General features: G+C 48.5%; 9 protein-coding genes across 9 annotated transcripts; 4 read left to right on the forward strand and 5 right to left on the reverse strand.

Annotated features, from left to right (window-relative positions):
- Window positions 1–536: 536 nt before the first annotated feature.
- Window positions 537–2,370, reverse strand: EV420DRAFT_1583616 (uncharacterized protein). Its single transcript, XM_060474740.1, has 4 exons — window positions 1,879–2,370; window positions 1,700–1,818; window positions 1,567–1,647; window positions 537–1,514 (listed from the first exon to the last, which is right to left on the reverse strand). Exons 1-4 carry the CDS (start codon window positions 1,882–1,884, stop codon window positions 770–772), a joined length of 951 nt encoding a protein of 316 aa, XP_060323299.1. The 5' UTR covers window positions 1,885–2,370; the 3' UTR covers window positions 537–769.
- Window positions 2,371–4,284: 1,914 nt separating this feature from the next.
- On the reverse strand, window positions 4,285–5,297 carry EV420DRAFT_1171020 (uncharacterized protein). The gene is made up of 3 exons (XM_060466196.1): window positions 4,904–5,297; window positions 4,680–4,853; window positions 4,285–4,594 (listed from the first exon to the last, which is right to left on the reverse strand). Exons 1-3 carry the CDS (start codon window positions 5,121–5,123, stop codon window positions 4,473–4,475), a joined length of 516 nt encoding a protein of 171 aa, XP_060323300.1. The 5' UTR covers window positions 5,124–5,297; the 3' UTR covers window positions 4,285–4,472.
- A 2,431-nt stretch (window positions 5,298–7,728) lies between these two features.
- EV420DRAFT_1583623 (uncharacterized protein) lies at window positions 7,729–8,287 on the reverse strand. Its single transcript, XM_060474741.1, has 4 exons — window positions 8,212–8,287; window positions 7,927–8,144; window positions 7,834–7,865; window positions 7,729–7,776 (listed from the first exon to the last, which is right to left on the reverse strand). The coding sequence occupies exons 1-3, from the start codon at window positions 8,279–8,281 to the stop codon at window positions 7,854–7,856; spliced, it is 300 nt and encodes a 99-aa protein (XP_060323301.1). The 5' UTR covers window positions 8,282–8,287; the 3' UTR covers window positions 7,729–7,776; window positions 7,834–7,853.
- Window positions 8,283–9,724, forward strand: EV420DRAFT_1769434 (endo-exonuclease). Its single transcript, XM_060481030.1, has 8 exons — window positions 8,283–8,592; window positions 8,653–8,667; window positions 8,718–8,821; window positions 8,876–8,981; window positions 9,039–9,070; window positions 9,124–9,171; window positions 9,222–9,297; window positions 9,348–9,724. The coding sequence occupies exons 1-8, from the start codon at window positions 8,424–8,426 to the stop codon at window positions 9,413–9,415; spliced, it is 618 nt and encodes a 205-aa protein (XP_060323302.1). The 5' UTR covers window positions 8,283–8,423; the 3' UTR covers window positions 9,416–9,724.
- Window positions 9,725–12,732: 3,008 nt separating this feature from the next.
- Window positions 12,733–15,552, forward strand: EV420DRAFT_1650873 (P-loop containing nucleoside triphosphate hydrolase protein; the record flags this gene model as incomplete). Its single annotated transcript, XM_060478510.1, has 13 exons — window positions 12,733–12,938; window positions 12,997–13,040; window positions 13,110–13,144; window positions 13,195–13,229; window positions 13,277–13,620; window positions 13,670–13,780; window positions 13,836–13,904; window positions 13,956–14,253; window positions 14,307–14,690; window positions 14,740–14,934; window positions 14,988–15,116; window positions 15,157–15,274; window positions 15,328–15,552. 13 exons carry the CDS (start codon window positions 12,733–12,735, stop codon window positions 15,550–15,552), a joined length of 2,193 nt encoding a protein of 730 aa, XP_060323303.1.
- A 363-nt stretch (window positions 15,553–15,915) lies between these two features.
- EV420DRAFT_1583638 (amino acid permease/ SLC12A domain-containing protein) lies at window positions 15,916–18,273 on the reverse strand. Its single transcript, XM_060474742.1, has 9 exons — window positions 18,043–18,273; window positions 17,965–17,991; window positions 17,823–17,914; window positions 17,418–17,773; window positions 17,354–17,359; window positions 17,236–17,286; window positions 16,624–17,185; window positions 16,329–16,486; window positions 15,916–16,285 (listed from the first exon to the last, which is right to left on the reverse strand). The coding sequence occupies exons 1-9, from the start codon at window positions 18,165–18,167 to the stop codon at window positions 16,103–16,105; spliced, it is 1,560 nt and encodes a 519-aa protein (XP_060323304.1). The 5' UTR covers window positions 18,168–18,273; the 3' UTR covers window positions 15,916–16,102.
- Window positions 18,274–19,764: 1,491 nt separating this feature from the next.
- Window positions 19,765–20,423, forward strand: EV420DRAFT_1171238 (uncharacterized protein). The gene is made up of 4 exons (XM_060466197.1): window positions 19,765–19,769; window positions 19,822–20,054; window positions 20,110–20,231; window positions 20,286–20,423. Exons 2-4 carry the CDS (start codon window positions 19,953–19,955, stop codon window positions 20,320–20,322), a joined length of 261 nt encoding a protein of 86 aa, XP_060323305.1. The 5' UTR covers window positions 19,765–19,769; window positions 19,822–19,952; the 3' UTR covers window positions 20,323–20,423.
- A 100-nt stretch (window positions 20,424–20,523) lies between these two features.
- Window positions 20,524–22,020, forward strand: EV420DRAFT_1631690 (uncharacterized protein; the record flags this gene model as incomplete). Its single annotated transcript, XM_060476166.1, has 3 exons — window positions 20,524–21,325; window positions 21,384–21,563; window positions 21,617–22,020. 3 exons carry the CDS (start codon window positions 20,524–20,526, stop codon window positions 22,018–22,020), a joined length of 1,386 nt encoding a protein of 461 aa, XP_060323306.1.
- A 359-nt stretch (window positions 22,021–22,379) lies between these two features.
- EV420DRAFT_1650876 (peptidase S28) lies at window positions 22,380–24,595 on the reverse strand (the record flags this gene model as incomplete). The annotated part of the gene is made up of 12 exons (XM_060478511.1): window positions 22,380–22,582; window positions 22,636–22,762; window positions 22,828–22,872; window positions 22,927–22,951; window positions 23,004–23,100; window positions 23,262–23,367; window positions 23,401–23,452; window positions 23,506–23,793; window positions 23,847–23,874; window positions 23,930–24,196; window positions 24,247–24,291; window positions 24,340–24,595. The coding sequence occupies 12 exons, from the start codon at window positions 24,593–24,595 to the stop codon at window positions 22,380–22,382; spliced, it is 1,539 nt and encodes a 512-aa protein (XP_060323307.1).
- Window positions 24,596–24,754: the final 159 nt, after the last annotated feature.

Raw genomic sequence — 24,754 nt, forward strand, 5'->3', positions numbered from 1 at the left:
CGATGTCACTATCATATTAAATTCATTGGAAGCCGTGCGAGAAACCGGGATTTGGGATTCGGGAACTAACTAATGCTACACGGTGCCGGGTGCATTGAGTTCAGTTGAAGTTCAGAGTAAGTACACGCACAACGAAGACAAAAGACCGAAGCTACAAATCTTATATGATACTTATATGAATGTATTTTATGCAGTATCACGCTCTCGCGCATATAAGTAGTACTCTTTCCATGACTCCTTTCTTTTAGTCCTGTTTCTAAGGCATCGACGTGATGAATGCGCAGCTCTCGCCCGGATCACCCTAGCATCGTGAGATGACCTCCATTCAACTTGGGAAGCACCATTAGAAGCAGAAATGCCCTCTCTACTGGTTGCCGTCAGAGGTGACCCTCACAACTTGATGACTGAAAGAGGTGCGAACGACGTCGGAAGGTCACGATGAAGATGGGAAGTTTCCAATGGCCGAATAGGCGCCTTGCTTTAAGGTCCCAAAGGACCAAACAGAGGGCAGAGAAGGCAGAGATTTTGGTTTATAACGCATGTATTGTTCCAGACATAACAGCGGATAGATAAATAGATACACAAGGACAAGGTAAGTAATAGCATGACTAGAAAACAGTGATCTGTAATTCGAGAGCAATTGTACCAAGAAAACATCGCAGTGGGTAAAGAGCGTACAAGATATAGCAAAAAAAGACCGTGTATTTGAGGGAGACAAGAAAAAAAGAGAAAGAAAGTCCGCAATCGTCAGTTACAAACACCGACATCTTTACCAGATTATGCATCCTCGAGATCTCGGAGTGGGATCTAACTCATCATCGCACATAATTGGACGGAGCTGACAGTCACTTGGGCCAGTAATGAACAGCTCTGCGGGAAGACCGAGCCGCAGAGTACTAGTCATAGAAGGACGAAGACTGGGGCTGCGTGGGGGTAATGGGAGATAGATATCGTCTGCTTGAACCGCATCCATGGCCGAAGGAGTGTAGATCATTGATCGACAGGGGCTGGAACGAGCGGGTGAAGGCATGTCCGAGTCGAATTTTCGTGGAGGGGACGAGAAGCAGACAGGAGCCGATGATGCGATGATGTGGGGTGGAGGTGTGTAGGACATCGAGTGACGGCTACCCATGGAGACGGGAGACGGTGGGGGGAGAGGAAAGACGGTGACGGGCACGTCGATGTCGAAATCAACGTTGGCGTTGTGGTGACTGGGTGGCGGAGTGTCAAGCGCCATGCTGGAGCCGGCGCTACTACTTGAAGTCATGGAAGGAGGCTGGTGAGCTAAATCCGCCGATTCCATGTCGACGTCGTCTTTTGCGTCCTTGTCCTTGTCCTCGTGGGTGGAGTCGTCGTCGAACATGCTATCGTCGCGAGGGACAGGCTTTTGTCGTGGGAGACGGTACGGCGGAACGTACTTGTGGATGTCTATCCTGTGTCGCGTAAGTTCCGAGGAGTCTGCCGTTCGGTAGTTGCAGGCAGGATCGGGACACTTTTTATTTTTCTTATTATAACTAAATAATGATTTTAAGTTGATGACAGGGACGTTGATTGAAAGGAACTCACTGGACTTTATTCATATGGATCTTCAGGTTCGACAGCTGTAGAGTCTTATGCTTGCAGTCAGCGAATTTGCAAGGATATTTACTGCCGGAGGAGAATCAGTGATTGCGAAGGAAGGCTAGCGGAGGAAACGTACGCAGCCTCTCGCGCCTCCTTCGACAAGTGCAGCACTCTATGACGTTTCAAGTCATGGTGCTTAGTGAAAGATAAGTTGCACTTCGGGCACGGGAAGGGGCGTAATTCAGTAGCGACGGCCTGACGCGTAAAGACTGGTGAGCACTCAGAAAATTCATGCAAGGAATGAAGTATACTCACAACCATGATAAACGCAGAGCAGGAAGCTGGGAGTACACAAGCAAGTCGAAGAATGTCTTTGTTCGCGCAGAGACAAGGGCTTAAATGTGCAGAGGATGTCCTAATTTGGGCCTCTGAAAAGCCATCAGGGTTAGAATTTGTTGAAGTGTGTAATGAGAGCCTTTTTTTCAAACCCGGTGGAACAGAGAGTAGTTACTACCACCTCTGGTAACGGGCCAGGCCATTAATTTTCCTAGAAAGTGATCGAGAACTCGGAGGGGGCGGGAAATACAAGAGTAGTGCAATCCGAAATAGACCTGTGAAGCGAGGGATATCGAAAATAAGAGCAAAGTAACCCTAGAAAAATCATATGTGACGTTTATTTTTCGTCCGAGGCGTGCTTCGACCTAAGATGGATCTGGCGACCGCGCGGAGCCATCACAACATTCAGAACAAGGGTCTGAAGTAGAATCAATCTGAATCCGGGAGACAAAGTAAGTTGGTAAACCTTAATTTACCATTAGGGCCTGCAATTTCGGGGTTAGGTCGAGTGAAAGCCAATGATGAAACAAAAATTACCGGGGATATTGGACTAGACAACGTCCTATCCCGCATGTATCTGTATCAGATTGATGCATATTCCAAGAGCCAGGAGGACGGCTGCATCGATAAGGGCGCAGGGAGAATTTCTAGGGTTGAACGTTGACATCTTCTGTTTAGTAACGAGAAAAAAACAACGAGTCCCCCTACCAGCGTAGTCAAGGGTGGCAAGGAATATATGTCTTTGTGCCACTATGAATACAACCGGAAAACAGCTTCGACCCCAGATCCTTCGTCGATTCTCTTCACACGCAATCAATTGGGAACCCGGCCAACTGACCCCTTATTCTTTCATGGAATAGTCCGAACTGACAGATCTCATAGGTAAAAAGCCATTCCGAAGTGTGCGGAAGCGAGAAAGAGAGGCCGGTACCGCGAAGTTATGCCTGGGTCCTCAGGTCGCACCTGAACGTGTAAGTACAGGTAAAATGACGAGCTAAGGCGAGGAGCGCGTCTAACGGGCATCCCTTTCCCAGATATATCGTAACCTGTTAGTGGGGTTTCAACGGACCATCATATAGGGCGCGAAGCATTGAGGGTACTCTGAGCCTGCAGACACTGAGAATCGTTCCCGACATGGGCGCCACTTGCAGGGACGACGTGGCGAACGCACGTGATCTCGTTTTGCCTACTTTTCCCACTCAGGGACCGGGTGTTCGCGGTCGATCTATTGCCGTGGTTCCTTGCCTTCTTCTCGTTCACAATGTAATAGCAAAAAATAATAACTGTACATAATATTAAGAAAAACACAGTCCTTGTACCTTTTTACCGAGGGTCTGGAATGCATTCCGAGTCAACAAAACATTGCTGAATTATCTACATCAACCCGACGACATAGACTAGCTTCGGCTCGTCGTATATCTCATCCCGGCTATCGAGAAGGGTCTGGAGAGATATTTGAAACGATTCTAGCAACAAAGCCAAGGGGAGGCGGGTGATCCGTCGCGGAATCTTCCATGATTTTGATCACCACATCGCTAGGCTCCTTGTTGATGGTAGTTATCTGTACTCCAGCTTATGAAAAGAATAGCATGGCGTTGATACGGGGAAGACCTGGAGAAAAGTCGAGTAAGTGTCCGTAAGCTGGACAAGCCAGAGGTCGTGTTGGCCAGAGTAGTCAGTTCAAGAAAAAGACTACTCGGGAAGAGTGCGCGGCGCGCGAAGACGAAAGTTCTTGAAATGTGTGGTGGGGCGAGAAAACGCGACGAGTTCGGTCACATTTTGTTGATCATGAAGGAACAACGATCTTTGGAAAAGCCAAAGCTCAAAAGAGTGAGTGATGAGAGAACGAGTCGAATACGCGAGATATGGCTTTGCTAAAGGACTCTCGTGTCTCTCACACAACAGCGAATTTCATTTCCTAATTTCTGCTTTATCACGCATCACGAAGGGCTGGCTGATTTGCTGGTCTACGGTGCGACGACCAGGAAACTGGGTCCAAAACACTTCAATTTTGAACATATTTGCATCAAGAGTATCCAAATTTTATTTTCGTCGCGCCAAAATCGGGGCTTGTTTCCTAACGGAAAAAGATCCGGGCCATCATGCTCATGTACTAGTTTCCTCCCTACATGCATGTACAGTATTTCTCATCCATCGACCACACAGCTTGTGTGACTGGCTACATACATACGTATAAGGAACAAACAGCCAAGGCACTTGAATTAAATACGTGGTAAAGAAACTATACGTCGCGATCCAATACGGGTCTATTGTACTCTTCGTGCCACTTATCCGCCCAGGTCTCCATAATATACCATTTGATATAAGTATCACCTCCAATTGATCTCGCGGAGCATTGCATTCACCGTATCACATTGGGCCGGTGTCCCGGTGAACTCGTCATCCCAGGACATCGCGATATCAAAGACAAATCCAAACTCCCCCGAACGAACTGGTGTCGCCTGAACATTCAGTTTCGTACGTTCCCTGAGACGATGGATGAGGGCAGCGAGGAGTACGCTGGAGGCTCATTCGGCGCGAGACGGTGAGCCAAGTCGTATCCGTCATGCATGTCACGGACGCCGATGCCAAGGGCAAACTCTGGAGGAGCAAGGGCGCACCCGATGAAAAGCATGTAGTTGACAGGGAGGGCGGTAAAGGGTCCGTGCGGGGCCACGTACTCGAAAGTGAGGGACTGAGGAAGGTATACGGACGATTGAAGTGGAGTAGCGAAGAAGAGGAGATCAGCGGGATGTGTCAGGGAGGGAGAAGAGACTCACGCGTTGCTAGAACTGCCTGGTTCCAACTATGTCTATAACAGCCAACAGGGAAGGCGTTCGGCCTTCCTCTTCTGAAATAAAAAAAGGCGGTTGGTTGAAAATGGTATTGAGATAGACCTGTATGCTTACCAGCGGTGTCCTTGTTCTCTTGGTGAGGGCTATGTTTCATCGCAGCTATTAAAGAGATGAGAATTTGAATATATGAAGAAGGCGCTGCTGCTTACTGGTCTTCCACTTCAGGCCAGAAACTTGGCTCTCCACGGTTTCTTGCTCGTACGCTGATATTTCAGCTGTTGTTTCTTGATTTGGTACAGGTTCGGGAAGGCGTGGCGAAGTGCGAGGATCAGCTGTAGGATATAGATCGCTGTCAAATGACGAATAGTCGTGTCGTTTGTGGATTGCGATGGTAGTGGTAGGTAAAGAAAAGGCAGCCGACTGCCTCATTGAATTTGAAAGTCCCAATGCCGTTTGACAACACGTCAACTGCTCTCCAATGAGCCCGCCTTGTTGATGCTGTGATCTAGAAACTGAATTGAGGAACTTCCAAACAGTTGAACGCACTCAGATTTTATCGGCCAAGAGATCCACGATTCCGTACCCTGATAGCGAATAAATGCTGTATACTTAATTACTTGACAGGATTTTGAACACATAGATATGACGATGTCAATGTCTAGGAGCCCTAGGGATGGCGTTGAGCAACGTCGCGCACACAATGAGAGAGCCAAAGAACGTACCTTGAGAAATCAAAGCATTTTTCGCGGCAACGAGTGTCCTTGAAACTTCACAAAGTTTCTTCAGCGCTATTTGTACTTCTCTTGCGAGCTACCCACGCGAGTAACGTCGGTTCAAAGGGAGCAGAACCTGGGCGTGCGACAATTAGCGACGGCGAGCGCAATCATAAAATCCAAAACGTGCCTGCGCCTCATATTTTTCTCCCCAGGACCTCGAACTATATATTTTCCACCATTCTGCGGTCGTCCAGTATCATTGTCGCGTGAGTCTGCCATCATCGTGGTCGTTGTCGTCATCGGCGGGTTCGTGACCGGCAAAGTCCTAGAAGTTGCATATATGCCAAGTCTTTCCCCCCAGGACCTTCGGCCGTCTAGAATGTACAATACTATAGGTGACGCAGCGAGCTGGACGAAATACGAACATATTGACGTTGGCGTTGGCGGGGCTGATGGTGGTACGAAGCAGAAAAGGAAATCGACCGAATTTCAAAATCGTACCTCTCAGGTTTGTTTGTCGCTTCCTAGACCAACACAAAAGTGATTGGGTAATATACGCACAACTACTGAAAAACACTAGAAGTCCTGAGTATGTGTCGTTATCCTTTGTTGAGCAAGGTCTAGCACGCCGTCACACCTTTTCTTACCTGGATCTTCACTGTATTATCCCAGAAAAATATCACCGCTTTCCTATGAACAGCAATTGATAAGGGACTCCTTCAGTACTCTGCGCCATTATCTATCGCCAGCCTGAGCTGGGAAATTTTTGTTGACGCCCTAAACTTACTTTGTCTCAGATCACCCCAGCCAGTGCACATCCGGAGGCCTCATTCGTATTCGTAAAAGAAGGGTCAGTCACAGCTTCATTCGGATAGGTTCCTGGATTCCACAGTGCCACGTAGTCACAAGATTGTACACATGGGTCCTGAAGCTGAAGGGCCTCAGGTACTCTAAACAAGACTCATTCATTCATTTCCGGGATTCCAAATGAATAAAAATGCCAAAATCGGGTCATTATCACATAAAATTGGGTAAATTTTGCGGCAAGTGCTTTTTTGTGCCGTTTTCAGTGGATGCTGATCCTTTTATGATAAGAAATTGGTGGAAAGCTTAAACTTTATTGGGGATATTATTCGGATTTTTTTTTTACGAATGTCACGGTCCCAGACCCCGCATTTGTTCATTCGGTGAGGTCCAAAAGGGTCACAGGTCACAGGCCATTCGCTCTGATCGTAATTATAGAATATGGGGGCTCCACTTATGTCATCATGAAGTACACCACGACGATGACGAGCTATTCGGACACCATTCGACGTGATTTGATTCCACTTCAAGAAAAAATGAGTGAGTAGTGATGATAGAATGGAGATTAAGGGTGGAGCCATCGCGCTAGCGGTGTGGCTTCCATGCATTCAATCCACTGGCATTGCCTTAATATCAGAAGGTACGTACTTAATAAATTCTAATTGCGTGTAAGAAGGAAAGGAAGCCTCATTCAAGTTGCGATTGAAAAGAATCAAGAATTAATTTCCTAGTGCTATCATGTGATCGCAGCTCGCGATCCGCAGACCAACTGCGAACGGTGTGGTGCACTCTCGATCTCGTTGGATTAGAGCAGAACTTGAGATAAATGTCTAGCGAAGACGAGCAGCGACGATTTTCAATAACATATGCTCGAACAAACGGGATCCAAAGGAAATAGAGCCAGGACAAATCACGACCATCACTGGGATGCGGCGGTGGCAAACTCTCAGCTGAGCTAAGATCCAGAAATAGCGTGGGGCAATGAAGTTGCACTAGTAATCACATTAAATGTCGGACCTGGAAGATTGAGGTCAAATGCGACAACCAAACGAACGCGATCTCGAAAGGCATTTCAAAAAGGATTTTACACAATGAGGATCTGGTATACCCCCGCTGGAAACGAAGCGAACACTATTTCAGTTAGAAGAAAAGCCGCTTTCTGTAATACAATACCCGTGCCATTGCAATCAAACAAAAATATTGGGCTTCGATGCTAGTGGCTTGCCTCATCCTCTGATGGATCAGTGGAAAACTAGAGAAATGCCATGTTTTATAACCAATTCGCTGCAAATAAGGTTGACCATGGTCGCCCTCAGTGCACATTGCATTAGTGATTTGGTCTGCTGTAGCCGTGATAGCGAGTAATTGACCATACAAAGACCTAAAATTATACTCACATCCAAGCTCCCCCATGCAAAAATAAGCGCTATTTGGAATCCTTACGACGCGACTTTCTGCATACTACGTGACGAATCAGTAAGGGGGGTACAGAACAGGAGGACTGGAATGCGTACATCCACAAGATCGTTCAAACGGTATCCCGGTGCCTGCGGTCCCTTGTTCTGTTATTCGTAGAAGGAAATGGTATCAGGGATGACGTCGATGGAGCGAGAACCTACATTAATAAAATTTCCCCAAACTAAACCAGATCCTGATAGAACAGTATTAGGATCAGAACACAGAACCTATTACCTCGCGAGTGGTAAACGCACCACCATTGCCAGCACCAGGTATACATCTCGTGACAGCATTGGCACCGTCGGCATGAGACTTCGCCCAGGGCCATTCATCGCATTGGTATCCGGCAATATGACCATTGTTACTGAACCTACTCGAATGCTACAACGGTTTGGACTGGAACGACCGCAACTATTTGACCTGCGATTGTGGCTTGCAGTGTTTCGGTTCGGCGCCACGAAACGGGAATAACCTGTCCAGTCGTAGCAAACAATACATTAGCGACCTTAGAGCGTGCGACAGAAAGGAAGAATACTCGCAAATGTTCTCGGCAGATTGCGGATAGATGAGATAGTCGTTTCGAAGGATGGCTTTACACTTTCGAGTCATGATCCGTTGGAATTTGTGGAATGCTCCATAGGTAACGCATGTACTATTCTCCGATAATCGATTTACCCTGGTCACCGGAAACCTATATATTTGTGGTTCTCTACCTGCCTCAAGCTTCAGACGTGCTTGTCTCTAGCTTCCTATGCTCAGTAGCATCTTCATCACTCTCTGTCTTTCTCTTATAGCAGCGAAAGCGCTGCCTGTGGAGCCATCCACTGGTTATAACGGTTCGTGGCCCGCAGGCGTAAAGCGTGATCTTCCCATCTTCGAGATCGACTACGATGATTACCCTCAATCTGCCGAGAATATATGTGAGCGTCTCCTATAATTTAGCATCACTATCCTCCTGACAATCAGTGACTATGCGAAAGGCTACTCCTGGTATTGTGCGTCCCGAACGTCTCTTACTATGGAGAAAATGATATATTTCGACTAGGTAACAATGGTCCCCGTGCTGTGACACCGAACCGACCTGCCGCGAACCAGAATCGTGCCAGCAACAGTTGCGGAAACGTCGATCCGAACCGGTGCAGCACTCGGGTATGAGGTCTCTTCGAATTTTTTCAATGCATTACATAATAACCACACCTTCAGGTTGGCCATGATGCTGGCTATCAGTGCGATGAGTGGCCTTGGGCTAATTCCAACGCCGGAGGCGCGAATGCAGTTACGAGATGCATTCTTACTAGAGACAACACCGGTGGGGCTTTCTGTTGTCTGCTAATAAGTATTTTTCTCATCTGACGAGAATCCATAGGATCTGGGGCTTCTTGGGGTAATTTCATTAATGTATACTTCCCACGTGAATTGTGTTGTACATGATACTGATGAATATATTACAGAACCAAGGTCCTCAGGCCCCAGGATTCGTCCTACAGGATAATGTAGATGTATGCTTCCTTCGTCCATATTTCTGTTCTCTTCTGAAGTTGTGAACTAGTTCGCGGAAATTCGTGTCACCAATGTACCCTTCCTGGAAGAAAATATAGCTCATTTTTGCTTGGGTGAACGCGGAGGTGTGCACTTACACTTGAATCAAGTACGTTGCTTATTATAAATTATACAGTGCACATCACTCCGGGTGCTTGCGATGTGCTTGATCACGGACAGCCCTATTTGCAGCAGATTGGCTAAAGTAACTTCTATGGTTGAGCGAACGATCTGCACTGTAATGGATACTAAATGGATTGTTTTTATGCTGTGACATTTTCCTGCCTCATGAGCCTACAGAGGCACACTTTTCGAAGTACGACAGTACTTCAAAATGTGGTTCCATGATGTCGGTAGTTACGGAGTTCAGCCTCGAGCGTGTTTTATATAGTGTGAGTTTTTAATACTCATTTCCGGAAGGCCTATGGCGGTAAACGAACTGTGATGAGCCCTGGTTTGTGCTACTGCAATATTTTTTGTACTACTAGATCTCGAGTTCTCAGGTATGAGTGCAGGTCACAGTAAGTAGTCGCATGGTAACAGGGGGGGGGGGGGGGTTTCTTGCCCGATCAAGTTGAAATTAAAATCGATCGCGGCCGATTGACCGTTCTGTCGTTCTTTCCACCATTGGCATCTTTCTGACCCTTGATTAATGATTCTTCACTATACCAACCTAGCTGCCGATCGCCGAGCCAATGTTGACTCTTTTGAATGGCATATCATCAAGATGTAGATTCCGAGTCCTGTGTATACAGGATTCACTGCTGGGGTGTGCCGGTCTTTTGACCCGAAAACCAGCATGCAAAAACCGGTACTATTTTGGATGTGTCTTTGGCCCAGAAGATTTGGTGCAAAAAGACCATGACAAATATAGCGCACTTTGTACTTAATGTTTTGTATCTGTATTTCAACCGAAAAAGAGCAAATGGAAAACATGCGGTCTTTGGACAGATCTTCGATCCAGTGGTCTTTGGAAACCAAAAACCTCCGATCTGATTACTGGTCTTTGGTTTGGTCTTTGGAACCGGTCTTTTGGGCAAAAAGACCAGAGGAACAAAGGAAAGAACAAAGGAAGTGATCCAAAGACCAATACAAAAACCGATCAAAAGAGACCGAACCAAAAACCAGTAATCAGATCGGAGGTTTTGGTTTCCAAAGACCACTGGATCGAAGATCTGTCCAAAGACCGCATGTTTTCCATTTGCTCTTTTTCGGTTGAAATACAGATACAAAAAATTAAGTACAAAGTGCGCTATATTTGTCATGGTCTTTTCGCATCAAATCTTCTGGGCCAAAGACACGTCCAAAACAGTACCGGTTTTTGCATGCTGGTTTTCGGGTCAAAAGACCGGCACACCCCAGCAGTGATTCGGTCTTTGGCAAAAACTGAACCCCAAATTTTGGTGGCTGTGCCGTTTGGTGGTTTTCCGAGGATACCCCCTTTTGGTATCTATGTTCTTTGTCATCTCGCTTACGCGTCTTTCTGTTTTCGTCCACGTTTGGGTCCTTGATGCTCGACTTCATTTGTTGCCCTTGAACGTTTGAACCCTAACCTTCTCCTGCATCGACGCTGCGTCTACTCCCCTGATGTTTTCTCGACGCATAATGCCTCTTTACCGAAACCTTGCGGGAGCCTCAACAGGGCCCCAGTGTTCTCAGCTGCTTCGACGCTCCTACCTGAGCGCCCTATGCATTTCTTCGACTCAACTGCACTCGTTCGACCTCTGAACATGAGCAAGACCCTACCATCATCTACACCGGTCACTATTCCCAGCTTCTATAGAATCTTCGGCCACCTCTACGCATGCGACATTTTCAGTTGCGCATCGTCCTGTGTTTCTCTTTCTCGCTTATCACTCAAACCACCCAACCAATGCACCATCTGAGGTACAGTCTCATAGCGCACCTTCACAGTGCCACCCTCATTTGTATCTGTGTAATTGCGACGCATCAGATGGAGATATTTTGGAGGAGTTGGTTCGACGTCGCCGATATCGTGGGTGGGAGGCTTGGGGTGAGTCTTTTCATGCTTCTTCTGCACCTGCTCGCTCATTGAGTGATCTAGGTGCTTGTTTTCCCTCCTCGCTATGAACAACTATGCCCGACGTTACCCCAAGCCATGCCGGCTCACGAGCAAGGCCCTCCCCTCCCCACGAAGCTATTCCTTCACTGCCGCAGTCACCTCCAGAGCTCTTTTGTGTCCTTTACATCTCACTGTCTGTGCCACATCTCGCTACTACCCTGACCTATTCCACCCCTTGGGTAGATGCTACTCCACTTCGCAAAGGAACTTGAACGCCCTTGCTTTCGCCTTAACTTTGAGGACCCTCTCAGACCCTGTATGCCTCGTCTCAGGCTCGTACTTCCTCCTCTATTCCTATGACCTGTTATGCCGCTGCCCTGGCCTATTCTGGCTCATTGGCATGCACCTTTCTGCCTCACAAAGCGACCTCTGGAACTCCTGTTGCCTCGTAGTATGTTTCTTAGTGTCAATATCTACTGATAATCCTAAGTAATATAATCCACTAGACATTTTTTTCACAAAAACACTTGAAGACTCGATCTTGCCACGCTTGCGACGGCCCCCCACTTTCATACAACTTCCGGAATGTGACACCCACACTCCGAGGTATAGTCCGAGGGAATGATGGCACTTGAAAGCGCTTGTTGCGAATCAAAAACGTAAGGTAAGCAATGAGAATGAGTTGAAGTGTACACACACCTCCACGAGGGTTCATAATGGGTAACAGCTACGACGACAAGACGCATCGATGCTGAAAAGAAATTACCTCATTGCATCTTAGTCAAAAAAAATCCTTTGTTCGTTACCAAACGCACACACCCATGCGTCAAGGGTAGACGACTTTGCCTACGAAGGGTGTTTCATCGTAAACCACCAGTTCGAGGCTACAGCTAGCTAACCGATGGCCAGCGTCGGCGCATCATAGCCGTGCACAGGAATTGGTGCCTCCCTCAAAGGAGGGAACCTGCCGTGTTCCGAAGACGAACGGAGTACACTCTGAGGCACGCTTGGAGGTCCGAATACGTACTTATGCATGAATATTACGACCTCGATTTGTTAGTTTTGATTTTTGGCCCGAAGCATTGCTAGGATCAAGCTCTCTATCCATAGTGCATACCGACTGTATTTTCTTTTCCAATGACTCCGCAACAAAACCTGATTCAAAAAACCCGGCTTTCTGGGCTTTATGATATTGGGTTCTCAATTCTTTGTGAGACTTTCTCTTCGCCGTTTGTAATTATAGTATCGCTTATCGTGTTATTTTTCCAGGTGAACGCTTCTACCATGTACACAAGCGTCTTCGCCTGTGCGACCAACACGCCATTTTGTCTAAATTGAATGACCGATGGACTGCAACGCGTTCCATTACTGCATGGTAGGCGCTATACGAAGCCTCGTTGCGGATAACTTTAGGAAGGCAAAATAAGCGCCGCGCATCGTGGTCATCACGCTGGACATAAAAACCCTTCAGCATGCTGCCTCCAACCACCACTACGAGATGTCGCTCTTTGGGAGACGGCCTACACGTCGAGGCACCACTAACGGGACCAGCGCTATGAATGGCAGCACAAACACTCTTCCCCGAACAGACTCTCCGCCGCCAGAGCCAGAGCCGGATAGCACTGTTGTCCCTATCAACCAGACGGAATATGCTCGAAGATGTCGGGAGGTTATGGAGTTGTATCGCGCTCTTCAAGCCCTAGGGTTTGTATTCGTTACCTCCTTCCGACCTGTGCTTGCATACTCATCTATCACGATGCAGTGCAGATAGGCTGTTCCCGACGTTGCCAAAGATCATAGTTATCGGTGGACAATCCTGCACGTTATTCCTTGATTATCGATAGGAAAGTCATACTGACTTATGTCTATGAACAGCCGGAAAGAGCTCCCTGGTAGAAGCCGTCTCCGGAGTATGCTTACGTCCTTCACTTGTCTGCCACGTTTTCTCATTATCACCCAGATCAATGTACCCCGCGACAGTGGGACTTGTACTAGGTAATTGCTTCTCGAGTCTTTCTCGCATGATCTCACTCCTTTGCAAGGTGTCCCATGGAATGCACGATGCTCAGCTCATCCTCCACCTGGTCGTGCACGATATACCTCCACTTGAAGTACGCGGCAGACGGTAGCGAACTCGCCATCCCGGAGAAGGCACAATTTGGGGGGGTTATTACGAACAAGGATACGGTCGAACTCTGGATCAGGCGAGCACAAGCTGCAATACTCTGCCGTCATCGTCCCAAGGAGGATTTTATCAACATGAACACCGAGGACCTACGCAATCTTGCTAAAATTGACTCGCAGACGCTACCGTTCTCCAAGAATATCGTCCAAGTGGAACTGAGAGATCCCGACCTGACGGATTTGTCTTTCGTGGATCTGCCAGGTAAGATGCTTTTATCTTTGCGTTCGTATACTAACGGTTGCCTTTGCAGGAATTATACACAATGCCGAAGAAGAGACTATCAAGCTCGTTCACGATCTGGTGGTTTCCTATATCGAAGAATCTGAGAATACGATTGTCCTCATAACTATTCCGATGTCAGGTCAGTTTTCTTTTCTCGACGCCAGGTGTATCTTTCTCACGCTTTCATCTATAAGATGATATCGAAATGCAAGCAGCTGTGAAACTCGCAAAGGCTCGTGATCCCGACGGTGATCGCACGATCGGTATGGATATCTGTCCCTCTGCCTTATTACCGGCGCTAATTGTTACTACAGGAGTGTTGACCAAACCGGACATGCTCACAGTGGGCGCCTCTGGTGCGCGTCAAAAGTGGAGAGAGATCATTCTCGGCCAAGATCAGAAGCACAAGCTCAAGCACGGCTACTACTGCGTTCGCCTCCCCGACGACGACGAGCGTAAACGCAAGATCTCTCGAGAAGAATCCCAAGCGAGGGCGAAACGATATTTCGAGGAAAACTCTCCTTGGAAGGAGTATCCCGACCGCAACCGATTTGGCGTACCAGCGCTTGTCCACGATATCAGTCGTCTGTTGGTCGCGCTAATCGAGAATTAGTATGGACCTTATTCTTTCTCTGTGCCTGGGCTCATTGTTATTTGTGGTACAGCATACCGACCCTGAAACAAAGTGTTGATGATCTCCTTGCTAGCGACAGAGCAGAGTACAACGCCCTTCCTCCACTCCCACCTACCGACGAAGCATGGTCCCAGATCGTTGTCCTCATCCATCAGTTCTGCATTGACGTGAAAGCCGCCGTCGAAGGCGAAGAAGGACACAAGAGTTTCGTACAGCGTAACCGTGCTAGGTACGAACAGTTCAAGCGCGACATTCTCGGGACGTGCCCGAACTTCCGGCCATTCGAGGATAAGACTCGGTATCTAGATCCGTGTATCCGGGACGAACAGTTCGAGGGGAAGGACAACCCATACGTGCATATGGCCGCGTCCGAGTACATAATGGATATCAAGGATGTCAAGAGAGAGATTGAGGAGTGAGTACCTATTTTTCCTGGTTCTATTGTGCTGAACCAGCTTTTGCAGCTGTACTTCGTGGGAACTTCCTGGTGAAGTTCCGCTGGAAACAACGCGAAAGCTCATTGAGCTCTTTACGAAGAAGTGGTCCGATCCTTCTATGCAGTGCTTTCGACGCCGGTGTACGATACGTCGACGATGTACATTGAGAACTTGGTTGCGCGACGTTTCGGACAGTTCAAGCCCCTTGGAGACGCGCATTAGGTTCGTTGCTTGTGTATTTCGCCTGCTTAATCTGAAGTCTTACGACTGCCCAGAGCACTTGTGCGGGAGCAGATGGAGATTTGCAAGAGCGAGGCGCTCGTCATACTCAGCAAGGCCGTGAAATTGGAGACGTCACCAGTCTATACTCAAGTCCCACAATACTCGATGGAGCGCTCTAAGTGGTACAAGCGATTTTACTAATGTCTATACGAATCCTAATAGGCATTGGGACTACAATACAAATCCAACCCTGCTTGCTCCAGTTCGCGAGGCAACAGAAGACGAAGAAGCGCTGCTCATAATGGCCAAGGTCAGGGCATACTTTGAGATGGCGTACAAGGTCTGTCCTTGCCTTACCCATCCCTTCCTTTGCTGACTATGACCAATATCTAGCGATTTATTGATAATATTCCGCTTACTATCGAGCATGAGCTACATCAAACTCTGCTACCTCGCTTGTCGGAGAGTCTTATCAAGGATATGGGAGGGTCGAATGCCAGCGAGCGGGCTAAGGAGCTGCTGACAGAGGATCCGGAAATCGCATTGAGAAGGAGTGTCTTACAAGAGAGAATCGCAAGACTGGAGGAGATCAAGAGGAGGCTCTATGCTTTTAGGTGAATCAGAAATGTATTATCTCTCTGTGTATCTACGCTGTAATTTTCGAGTTCTTGAGTAAGATGTCATGAGTACTAGTAGAAACGGGTCGCTATCATATTAAATTCATTGGTAGCTGTGCGAGAAACCGGTCGGGATTTGGACTAACTGACTGCCACGCGGTCCATCGAGCTCAGTGTAAGTAAGTACACACGCAACAATGTCAAAAGACCGATGCTACAAGCCTTATCTTAGAGTTATATGAATTTTTTTTTTAGGCCACAGTATCATAATCTCGCGCATTGATGTGGTACTCTTTCCTTGAGTCCCTTCTTTTAGTACTATTTTTAAGAAATCTACACGATAAATGCTCAGCGTTCAGGTGAAGGGGGCAGGTGGCAGGCCAGGAGAATTTGCAGTTCTCAAGCTAGCGCTAAGTACGAGTGCTTGATCGCATACAGAGAGATTACAGTGTCAACTACAAACTCGATATTGACCATTATACAATTGGCGTAAATAGAATTATCATAAAAATCCTTGAGACCGTACTAGAAAAACACGAAAGCAGGCCCGATCAGCTCCATAGCAAGTTAAACCTCTTCAAGCCCTTCACAGGCTTCGCAGGAGGTTCAGGATTTTGGTTCGCAATCTCGATGTATTTACGAATCGGCATCTCATCTAACGGTACCAGCTTGGACTTTGTGATAAACTTGTAGCTAAAGTAAAGCGCGAAGATGAGAGGGAATGTTGAAGTAGGCTGAGAAGAATGTTTCCGTCTCCCATTTATTGTGGATGAAGACGGAGTATCCTCCGGTGAGGAGGATGAGGCAGAAGGCGAAGAAGCCGAGCCAGGCGGCGTATGGCTGGAAGGGTGACTTCCATGGGAGTTCGTCTCTGGAGATACCTTGTTTCTTCATGCCGTAGTAGAAGCGAAGGTAGACGAGGCATATGATGATCCCTAGAATATTATAGTGTCAGATGAATCGAAAGCTAGAAGCTAAGGTAACGCGACTCACAGTGCACGATCGCAGCAGCAGACACGAGATCCTGTTTAACAAAAATGAGCCTCATAACAAAAGCGAGCTCGTATGAGACATACCTGGAACCATTGAAAGACGGTAGAGGCACTATCCTGCAGCGTCATGTACGCCAAAGCCATGAACGCTGCCAAGAAGCTCACAGCCACATACGGCACACCAAACCTATTAACACGGAGAAAAATCTTCGGTGCATGTCCTTCTCGTGCGATACCGTATAAGTTCCGCGATCCGTTTAGCATGATAGAATTCCCCGCAGACCAAGCGGATGTCAGGACAATGGCATTAATGATATGCGGAACGACAGAGATCCCCGCTCGCGTCGCGGCGATGACGAATGGGGATTGAGAGGCGTTCCCTGAGCCTCCGAGGAGGTTTGGGTCGTTGGAGGGAACGATGAGGCCGACGATGAGGATCCCGAGGACGTAGAAGATGAGGACGCGCCAGAAGACGCGTTTGGCGGCGAGGGGGATGTTTCGCCGGGGGTTTTGGGTCTCGGCGGCGGCGTTGGCGACGGTTTCGATGCCGGAGTAGGAGTAGGCGGCGTTGGAGAAGGTGGTCCAGAAGCCGAGGAAGCGGCCGAGGGAGCCTTCGATGTTGAGATATTGGACGAATGGGCCCTGGGGCAATGGATTGGTGTGAGTTTCTTGGTAGGAAAAAAGGGACGTACGGGATTTCGCCAGTATTGGAAACCGTATCTGTGATGGTCGGGACCAGCCACCTAGAGGGACGGGTGAGATGATTGAAGAATTCAATTGAGGTTAAGAATAAGTACCTAAGTCAATGACAAGACCCTGGAGACGACAGGATCAGCGTCCCCATTTATTCCTTATCAGCGGGCGCATTACATACCATGATGATCAACCCCACCACCAGCATAATTTTTAGAATTGCGAAGCCGAATTCCAATTCACCGTATACACGAACAAAGAGCAAGTTCGAGATGATGAGCAGGATGCCAAGGATGGTGATCCACAGCCCGTTGCTGATGGAGGACCAGAATTGTATGAGGACAGCCCCAGCTGTGATCTCTGCCGGGAGACTGACACAGTTTGAATACACGTAATTCCAGCCCATTGCGAAGGATAGGGCTGGGTCGAAGAAGTACTCTGCGTGACGGACGATGGCACCAGAGAGAGGGACGAGAGCCGCTAACTCGGCTTGGCAGAATACGACGCATGATACGAGGACACCCACGAAGGCGTAGCCTGGGCAAGTGTTGGTTAGTGATACGTAGGAGAGGTAGGAGCTGTATACCTAGTAGTGCGCCCACTGGACCACCACGAGCTATAGCTTTACCGGAGCCCAGGAACAGACCTGTTCCTATCGTCCCAGCAAGCGCTATCATTCTAGAAGAGAGAGATAAGGATTATATCGTAATAGTTGTCAAGCGACTTACTGGATATGTCTTTGTCCTAGACCCCGTCTGCAGAAAACATATCAACAGCAGAGCGCGAAGGAGTTGAAGGAAGTATACTTGAGATCCTTCTTTTCCTCAAAGTCGATGATATCGTGGTCTTCGGTCGTGGTGTATGCCACAACTTCGACATCTTTCTCGGTGCCGTATTCAGAGGCCTTGGCCTCTCGAGAATTGGTAGACATAGCTGGGAAGGAGAAGGTGGGGAGGGGGGAAGGAATGGACGTAAAATGATGGCCGTGTGCTTTAAATACGAGAAGCTTGTGCTCGCTGGCTTTCGTTATCAGAGCCTCGGCGGATCATTAAATTCCTGTAGTCTGTGGCGGTGCATCATACAATTCTCTACTAAATCAAGCTAGAGTGCGAGATAAGAAGTGAATTGCTCGCGTACCAAAAATAAGTGTGGGCAGTCTGCTAGCCGGGTTTGAAGATGATTTGGGGGACATGGGCCTGGCGCTAGTGGTCGGGGGATAGAAAATATTCCCATATTGTATGACCCCGTATAAGTCCATTGCGTGTCCCTTGATGAACGCCGCTCTAAGTACAGGTGTAAAAGATAGCGCTTCGATTTCGGATGGCTATCAACAGGTGTGCACCCAGTCATCTCCTGTTAGATACAAACCCGATAAGTATGGGCTGTTAAAGCATGCGTTAAGCGCAAGTACTGGTGGCTGGTGGTATGATAGGTGCGTACCTCAAGGCGAAGACAACATTGAAAGAACCACAAGGAATGATCATTCCCTGATCGGACCCACGCGTCCACAGAGATAAACGACTGCAGCCAAGGGATCCGCTGCAGGTTAAGATGAGGCCCGCCTGAAGGGGCAAAGAATAGTTGCGGTAAGGTACTGCGCACGGCGGAGGAGTGAGTGGAGACAGCTGTTGAGAAAACAGCCTGTCAAACCTGTTACACTGGAAACGGTGTCATAGGAATGGAATGAACGCGTACAGGTCATAGCCATTAAGGAGAGAAGCTCTCCCTTTCTAGCTCCTCCCAATCAGATGCGACATTTTAGCGTTCAGAACGCAAGGAACGGTGCAGGAACTATCATGGCACAGAAGGAAGGATCATCAATCCGGGGCCCAGAAATGGGATCGACTTCCCAGCTAATGGGTCTAAGCAATGGAATTCAATATCAATGGTATCTCGCAATCAAGGAGTGACCTACACGACCTACACCGGGGAATGGATCTGAAGATTCGCGATAAGACAGTACCACGATACCGACTCGACCAGTGGCCTGGTTCCTTCGCAATTCTAGAAATGAGGAGATACGAGGAAAGCAGGTTGTTTGAATCTCTGAGTCTCCGAGAGACTACTGATTAGGTCCAAAAGTTTTGTAGGGTTTGGTTGGAGAGGAAGATGCGGGCCGTCGGACCGCCAATTATTTGTCAACGTTTTGCCAATCGAGCGACTTCACCTTTCACCACCACCACCGTTAGTGATACCGTGCCAGCGTCATCTTTTCTTGACTAAAATCTCGCGGACTTTCTATCAGGATTATTACGTCTGGCAATGGTACACCAGGTGCGTAGTCGCTGCCTGCTGAGTTGAATCCGACTAACAACCGCATCCAGACTCCCATGGATAACGGCGGAGAAACATTCTGAGCCTCCATCTAGATGCTGTGACCGCCGCCGATGAGACCGTTGACGATACTGGGGTGTAATACCGATGATATTCCACGTAACTTATTCGTGGTTGAGCAGAAGGCCCCTATCGGCGGCTAGAGGCTCGAGGGAGGACCTATGTGTGCAATGTGAAGAACGCCGGCAAGGAATATAGAGTACGTTACTTTCACAGCAATGATTTCCTTACTGATCCTTCTCCGTCGACAGCCCATTTTGCTGCATATACGTACGGAGCCGAGCCCTATATCGCCTATTACGCGTGAATTGCTTCATCCAGCTTCAAGTTCAATTGGCTCGTCGACGATCCTGCGGCACTGATCACCCAACAACGCCTCTCAATGCATTCCCTGGTAGTTGTAACGATGGACAGACTGGGCTTCCCACAATCAAGACGGAGATTACTATGCATTTTCGGCGCATATGTCCGCTTTCTTTTTTTGGTCTGACACTTTCAACATCTGCTGTTCCCGAAATACTCACTTTTGTTCTTAGTAGCTGCCCATGCAGAGCCAAATTGGTGCAGAATGCTCTCGAAGTGTCGCAAAAGCGCATATATCTTCCCATTCGCATCACCTCCCAGTACTGGACTCTGGACTTGCCTATCTATATGGCTTCATGTTCGTAAACTCCTCCTTTACGATTCAACCTTGACTAAATCGCGTGCTCTATAGTACCGGACGATCCTTGGTTCTCCACCGTCGACTCTGACATCATTGTTAATATTAGTCCATCAGATGGGACGGTCGTACGGAGCCGATGCCTGCAAAACTCGGACCGTCAGATGCTCATCTGCACCCTCGTGGGTCGGAAATTCCTGCGATGCTCACAATTTTCCGAGATCACAAGACATTCTATTCGCTGCGTATTACTATAAATTCTCGGTCCATATTCAAACGTTAGCAAGCCACAATGCTTCCCTTCTTTCTACTTTGTCTCCTTTTCGCCACCTCACACGCGACACCTGGAATCTCTCTCCTCTCCAACACTCTCCTCGACTCTTCCGGGATCTACTTCGTCTCCTACGATGGTCTAGTGAACGTCAACTCGTTCCAGCTTTCAGGGCTGCTCACATACGAGGGATACCAGTATGCCGGTTGGTACACCTCTAACAAATCTGTCATACTTGGACGGCGAACCACGTCTGGCGGGAGCTGGCAAACTCTGACGCTTCCACATACCCTCAGCACCAGTGATAGCCACAACGTCGTTGCACTGGGTATATCCCCTGCAGACGGGGCGATCCACGTTGCTATGGATTGTCACAGCACCGCAGTGTACTACACGAAATCCTCTTCGGGCGTTGCGGGTTCGAGCGTGAGCTGGACAGCGAGTCTGTTCGGCACCATCACCAACACGATAGGGAGTCTAAATGTGGGCAGCACGGTTACTTACCCGCAGTTTATCATCACCCCGGATAATCTGCTTCAGTTCGTCTATCGATCTGGGGTTTCGGGTAATGGGAACACGCAGCTCGCAGAGTATGCGAATGGAACCTGGACAAACGTTGGACTATGGGCAAGTGGTTCGGGGACGTATACGGCAGATAACGGCGGGACAAGCAGTGCAAGGAACCTATATATCCATGGGGTGACGTATAAAGGGAGTCGCCTCTATATCGCCGGGACGTGGAGGGAGAATAGTGGAAGTGTTTCATGCAGCAGCGGAGGGTTGACGAACCACGACACGACGTTCTTTTATTCTGATGACAAGGGTAAGCTTCTTTTCCGCTATTCTCTTCTGACGGATGAAATTGATGGTATGTTGTCCAGGCAGAACCTGGTTCAATGCTGCGAGGACCCAGGTCGGTACATCTGGGAGTTCACCGGTGAACGTGAGCTCTAGCGGGATCGTCATCGATTCGTTAGACGCCAATCATGGTTTGATGAACCAAGAATCACAGGACGTCGATTCTCAAGGGTTGATACATGTCATTATATCTTATGTTCCAGGTACGCTCTTTGCTCACCTTGTACGCAACTATCTCTAATTCAAACCACCGCAGGTCGCTTCACCCAATGCGTTACAGACTACGAAACCGACCGTATAGCCCACGGCTACCCATTCCACATCTACCAAGCCGCAAACGGCACATTCATAAAAAATGAGATACCCTTCTCCTTGGACGCAGTTGGACGTTCCCAAATTGCTATCGACGCCTCGGATAACGTGTACGTGGTGCTACCGTACGTGCGTGTCGTGTCGGCGAGCAAGGCTAGCGGCTGGACAGATTGGGCAATGGTGTATAATGGGTCGGCACAGGGTCTGGACGCGTTTGGTGAGGTGACAATTGATAGAGGGGCGTTGGTGAGTAGTGGGAGGGGGACGTTGGCGGTTCTATACCAGGAATCGAGTTCTGGGACTACGCCTTCGCCGGTTAGGGTTGTTCAGTTTGAGATGGATGGGTAGGACTTTGGAGGACTTCGCCTGTGGTAGGGTAGACTTTACATGAGGTGTTATATCTTCAGGGTGACAATAGGAAAAACATTCTCCTTGTGCGATGGCAGTCGGCTGTAGTTAAGCTCATAAACTAGAGTTGCCGCTGTAACCCTAACCTTGCCCTTCATCAGCTAACTGTAGTCGCCTCGCGCTTTTACAAGTTAGCTTCTGTAACCTATTGGATAACAACACGAGGAAATGCATTTAGCTGATAATATAAATAGGCGTGCTTCGACCAACCCCGCGTATTTCGAGGCGTAACAAGGTAGGGCAGGGAGGAAGAGGCATCCTAAAAGTGGCATTATATTGTGATTCTCTCCGTCAACCGCCTACGACGGAACGAAATCCTTCAACCACGATTCCACGTACGCGATAAACGCGTCCTGCACCGCGACAATCGTGGGATCAGGCGCCGCCAGCCGCATCACCAAGTCCGAGGCGTGAAAGCCATTCGATATCCTGATGGGCTGGGTCTCTGTACTCACGGCAGTGCTATTAACCGCTGAAACCGTAGCTTCGCGCCATGTGTCCCCTACGGCGTGGTTTCAGTGAGGGATTGGTTCATGATCGAGGTCACACACGTACGTTTACCATTCGCAAAGAATAACCGAGTATTGTTGACGCTCCATCCACCGTAAAGCGTGTTTGTCCTGCTCACGTTTGGAATGGGGTACTCTGAGAACGCTTCGGGATATGTGGTCACGCAATCGCGCTGTGATGATATCAGAGTGTGGTCGAGCGTGAGATCCAGGCACTTGCCATGTTATCCTCCCAGACGTTTAAGCGAGAAACTATTTCCCCTTGTCCGATAGGCGGGCCGTCCTAAATGGCGACGATGTTCGCAGGCCAAGGATGAAATGATAGGCCGGGGCTTACCAGTGAGAATCCGATTTCATTGCATCTACAGTTTCCTCAACAAAAGAACGATGTATGAAGGTAGGACTTGTACGTACATCATCCAGAACCATGAACGGTACGCGTCGTCAACCGGATAGTCATCCCTGGCATTTAATTCTCGAGGACGGGGGATCTCTCGGCTAAGAGGAATACCTGCGGGAGAGGGAGGTAAATGAATGACGCTGCCGACGCAATCACTACGATAAATTCGATTAGTCAATCAAATTCAATTGAAAGTAGAGAGACTTGCGCGTTTTCCCCGCAATCTAATTCATTATGAGTATGGCCTGATAGGGAAATTTCACGCCACTTACCAGTTTTCTCAGACGAACTCGACGCAGTGAAATGCGTCCCCCATGCCTTGAGCGCATTATCCAGCCCCCAGCCATTTTCGGAAGCGGTAACGTTACCCCTGACTTCCTAATGCATCACAGAACTCATAGAAGGCGGCACCAGCTGCCAGTATTGGGCTGCATATCCTGCCATGCCCACAAATCCCATCTTACTACAAGGGGCATCACATCAAGAGACAAAAATACACAAATTGACGAAACGTACAGGGCCTGGGCGACCTCCAAATCCGTCGAAAAGCCGAACAGTTCCTGAAGCTCCCGTTGTGCCGTAGTGTTAGATCCGAAGAAAACCTCGTCTACATGGGCGATAACGGCTTCGACGTCAGCGGAACAGTTCTTGGGCATGTTCTCCCTGATGGGCTCGTAGTATTGCCAGAAATCGCTGATGGTGTGTGGGTCGGTCGGCGGTTGAGCGAAGAGAAACTTGGAGACGTACATCTGAACTTGAACGACACCCGATGAGGAATATCCTATCCAAAATACATCTGGATGTCTGTGTTGAAGATGCAATCAGTTATGGTACCTGCTCAGGAGATTAGGACGTACGCGGCCATAGTCCAGCTGACTAGCGCGCCTACAGAATTCATCAGTCAGATGGACTAAAGCGAGGGATTCATTCCCATACATACCTGGGTAGCTTCCTCCAATGATTATCCACGGTGCCTTGTCCGGGCCGACACTACCTCCGTTATCCTGCGGAAGAACAACGTTCCTGGCGAAATAGACGTTGTCCTCGATAGACTGAGCTATCGTATGATACTGAAAGCTGTCTACATTGAGGTTCGGGTAAGGATTACTCTCGCCAAAGAAGCGATGTTCGAGAACAATTGCGGCGCCTCCGTACTTCTGTGCGATGACGCCGTTGATGGTACTGTTCGTAACATAACCGTAGTAAGCTGCGAAGAGTGATCAGAATGCTGAAGTGTATCGTGGCAAATAAACGTACGAGCTGCGTTGACCTCTCCCGCATTCATGAAAATGATAGGGCCACCTAGGCAAAATGGTTAATGGCGAACGCTAATCAAGATGAGGAGCAGACCTTCTTGGTAGTGTTCCGCCGTGTGCCAGTAGCGTTGCTGGAACGTTCCCTTCGACGGATCGTTGTGGTCAATGAGCTGATCAAAGTAGTAGGTTGTGTTATAAGGTGGCAAGGCCCTTGCGTTCAGAGTACGACGGGATGATCCAAAATCCGATTCAACGTCCACCATCGGGATTCCTGGAGGCTTGGGGACACGACCACAGACATGACCAACAGCAGTGAGGAGAAGAATCAGCGAGATGGTCCGGGGCGCCATGCTGGCTGCATCTTAGGCAAGGAGTCATGACTTGTTAAAGGGAGAATCATGATTGATCCCGTGGCGTAAAGAGATACAGCGATAATCGGAAGCGCGAGTATCTCCGCTGAAGAAGCTGCGTGAGCATACGTGAAGGCACTGAGAAAGTGCCTGAATTTC

Source organism: Desarmillaria tabescens (assembly GCF_030435595.1).
Source record: "Desarmillaria tabescens strain CCBAS 213 chromosome Unknown EV420scaffold_84, whole genome shotgun sequence".
NCBI lineage: Eukaryota > Fungi > Basidiomycota > Agaricomycetes > Agaricales > Physalacriaceae > Desarmillaria > Desarmillaria tabescens.

What these genes read in the sequence shown, in the direction of transcription:
- EV420DRAFT_1583616 (XM_060474740.1), bottom strand. An exon ending in AAGGAGGCGCGAGAGGCTGC is followed by an intron (nt 1,648 to 1,699) that starts GTACGTTTCCTC and finishes CTCCTCCGGCAG; the next exon opens with TAAATATCCTTGCAAATTCG. An exon ending in ATCCATATGAATAAAGTCCA is followed by an intron (nt 1,515 to 1,566) that starts GTGAGTTCCTTT and finishes ATCATTATTTAG; the next exon opens with TTATAATAAGAAAAATAAAA.
- EV420DRAFT_1171020 (XM_060466196.1), bottom strand. Translation starts at nt 5,123, where the DNA reads ATGAGGCAGTCGGCTGCCTTTTCTTTACCTACCACTACCATCGCAATC. An exon ending in TGGCCTGAAGTGGAAGACCA is followed by an intron (nt 4,854 to 4,903) that starts GTAAGCAGCAGC and finishes TCTCTTTAATAG; the next exon opens with CTGCGATGAAACATAGCCCT. An exon ending in CCAGGCAGTTCTAGCAACGC is followed by an intron (nt 4,595 to 4,679) that starts GTGAGTCTCTTC and finishes TACCTTCCTCAG; the next exon opens with TCCCTCACTTTCGAGTACGT.
- EV420DRAFT_1583623 (XM_060474741.1), bottom strand. Translation starts at nt 8,281, where the DNA reads ATGACTCGAAAGTGTAAAGCCATCCTTCGAAACGACTATCTCATCTAT. An exon ending in GCAATCTGCCGAGAACATTT is followed by an intron (nt 8,145 to 8,211) that starts GCGAGTATTCTT and finishes ACGACTGGACAG; the next exon opens with GTTATTCCCGTTTCGTGGCG.
- EV420DRAFT_1769434 (XM_060481030.1), top strand. Translation starts at nt 8,424, where the DNA reads ATGCTCAGTAGCATCTTCATCACTCTCTGTCTTTCTCTTATAGCAGCG. An exon ending in CGAACCGGTGCAGCACTCGG is followed by an intron (nt 8,822 to 8,875) that starts GTATGAGGTCTC and finishes CCACACCTTCAG; the next exon opens with GTTGGCCATGATGCTGGCTA. An exon ending in TTGCTTGGGTGAACGCGGAG is followed by an intron (nt 9,298 to 9,347) that starts GTGTGCACTTAC and finishes TAAATTATACAG; the next exon opens with TGCACATCACTCCGGGTGCT.
- EV420DRAFT_1583638 (XM_060474742.1), bottom strand. Translation starts at nt 18,167, where the DNA reads ATGTCTACCAATTCTCGAGAGGCCAAGGCCTCTGAATACGGCACCGAG. An exon ending in CTTTCAATGGTTCCAGGTAT is followed by an intron (nt 16,487 to 16,623) that starts GTCTCATACGAG and finishes ATAATATTCTAG; the next exon opens with GGATCATCATATGCCTCGTC. An exon ending in TCCTCACCGGAGGATACTCC is followed by an intron (nt 16,286 to 16,328) that starts GTCTTCATCCAC and finishes CATTCTTCTCAG; the next exon opens with CCTACTTCAACATTCCCTCT.
- EV420DRAFT_1171238 (XM_060466197.1), top strand. Translation starts at nt 19,953, where the DNA reads ATGCATTCCCTGGTAGTTGTAACGATGGACAGACTGGGCTTCCCACAA. An exon ending in ATGTCCGCTTTCTTTTTTTG is followed by an intron (nt 20,055 to 20,109) that starts GTCTGACACTTT and finishes TGTTCTTAGTAG; the next exon opens with CTGCCCATGCAGAGCCAAAT. An exon ending in GCCTATCTATATGGCTTCAT is followed by an intron (nt 20,232 to 20,285) that starts GTTCGTAAACTC and finishes CGTGCTCTATAG; the next exon opens with TACCGGACGATCCTTGGTTC.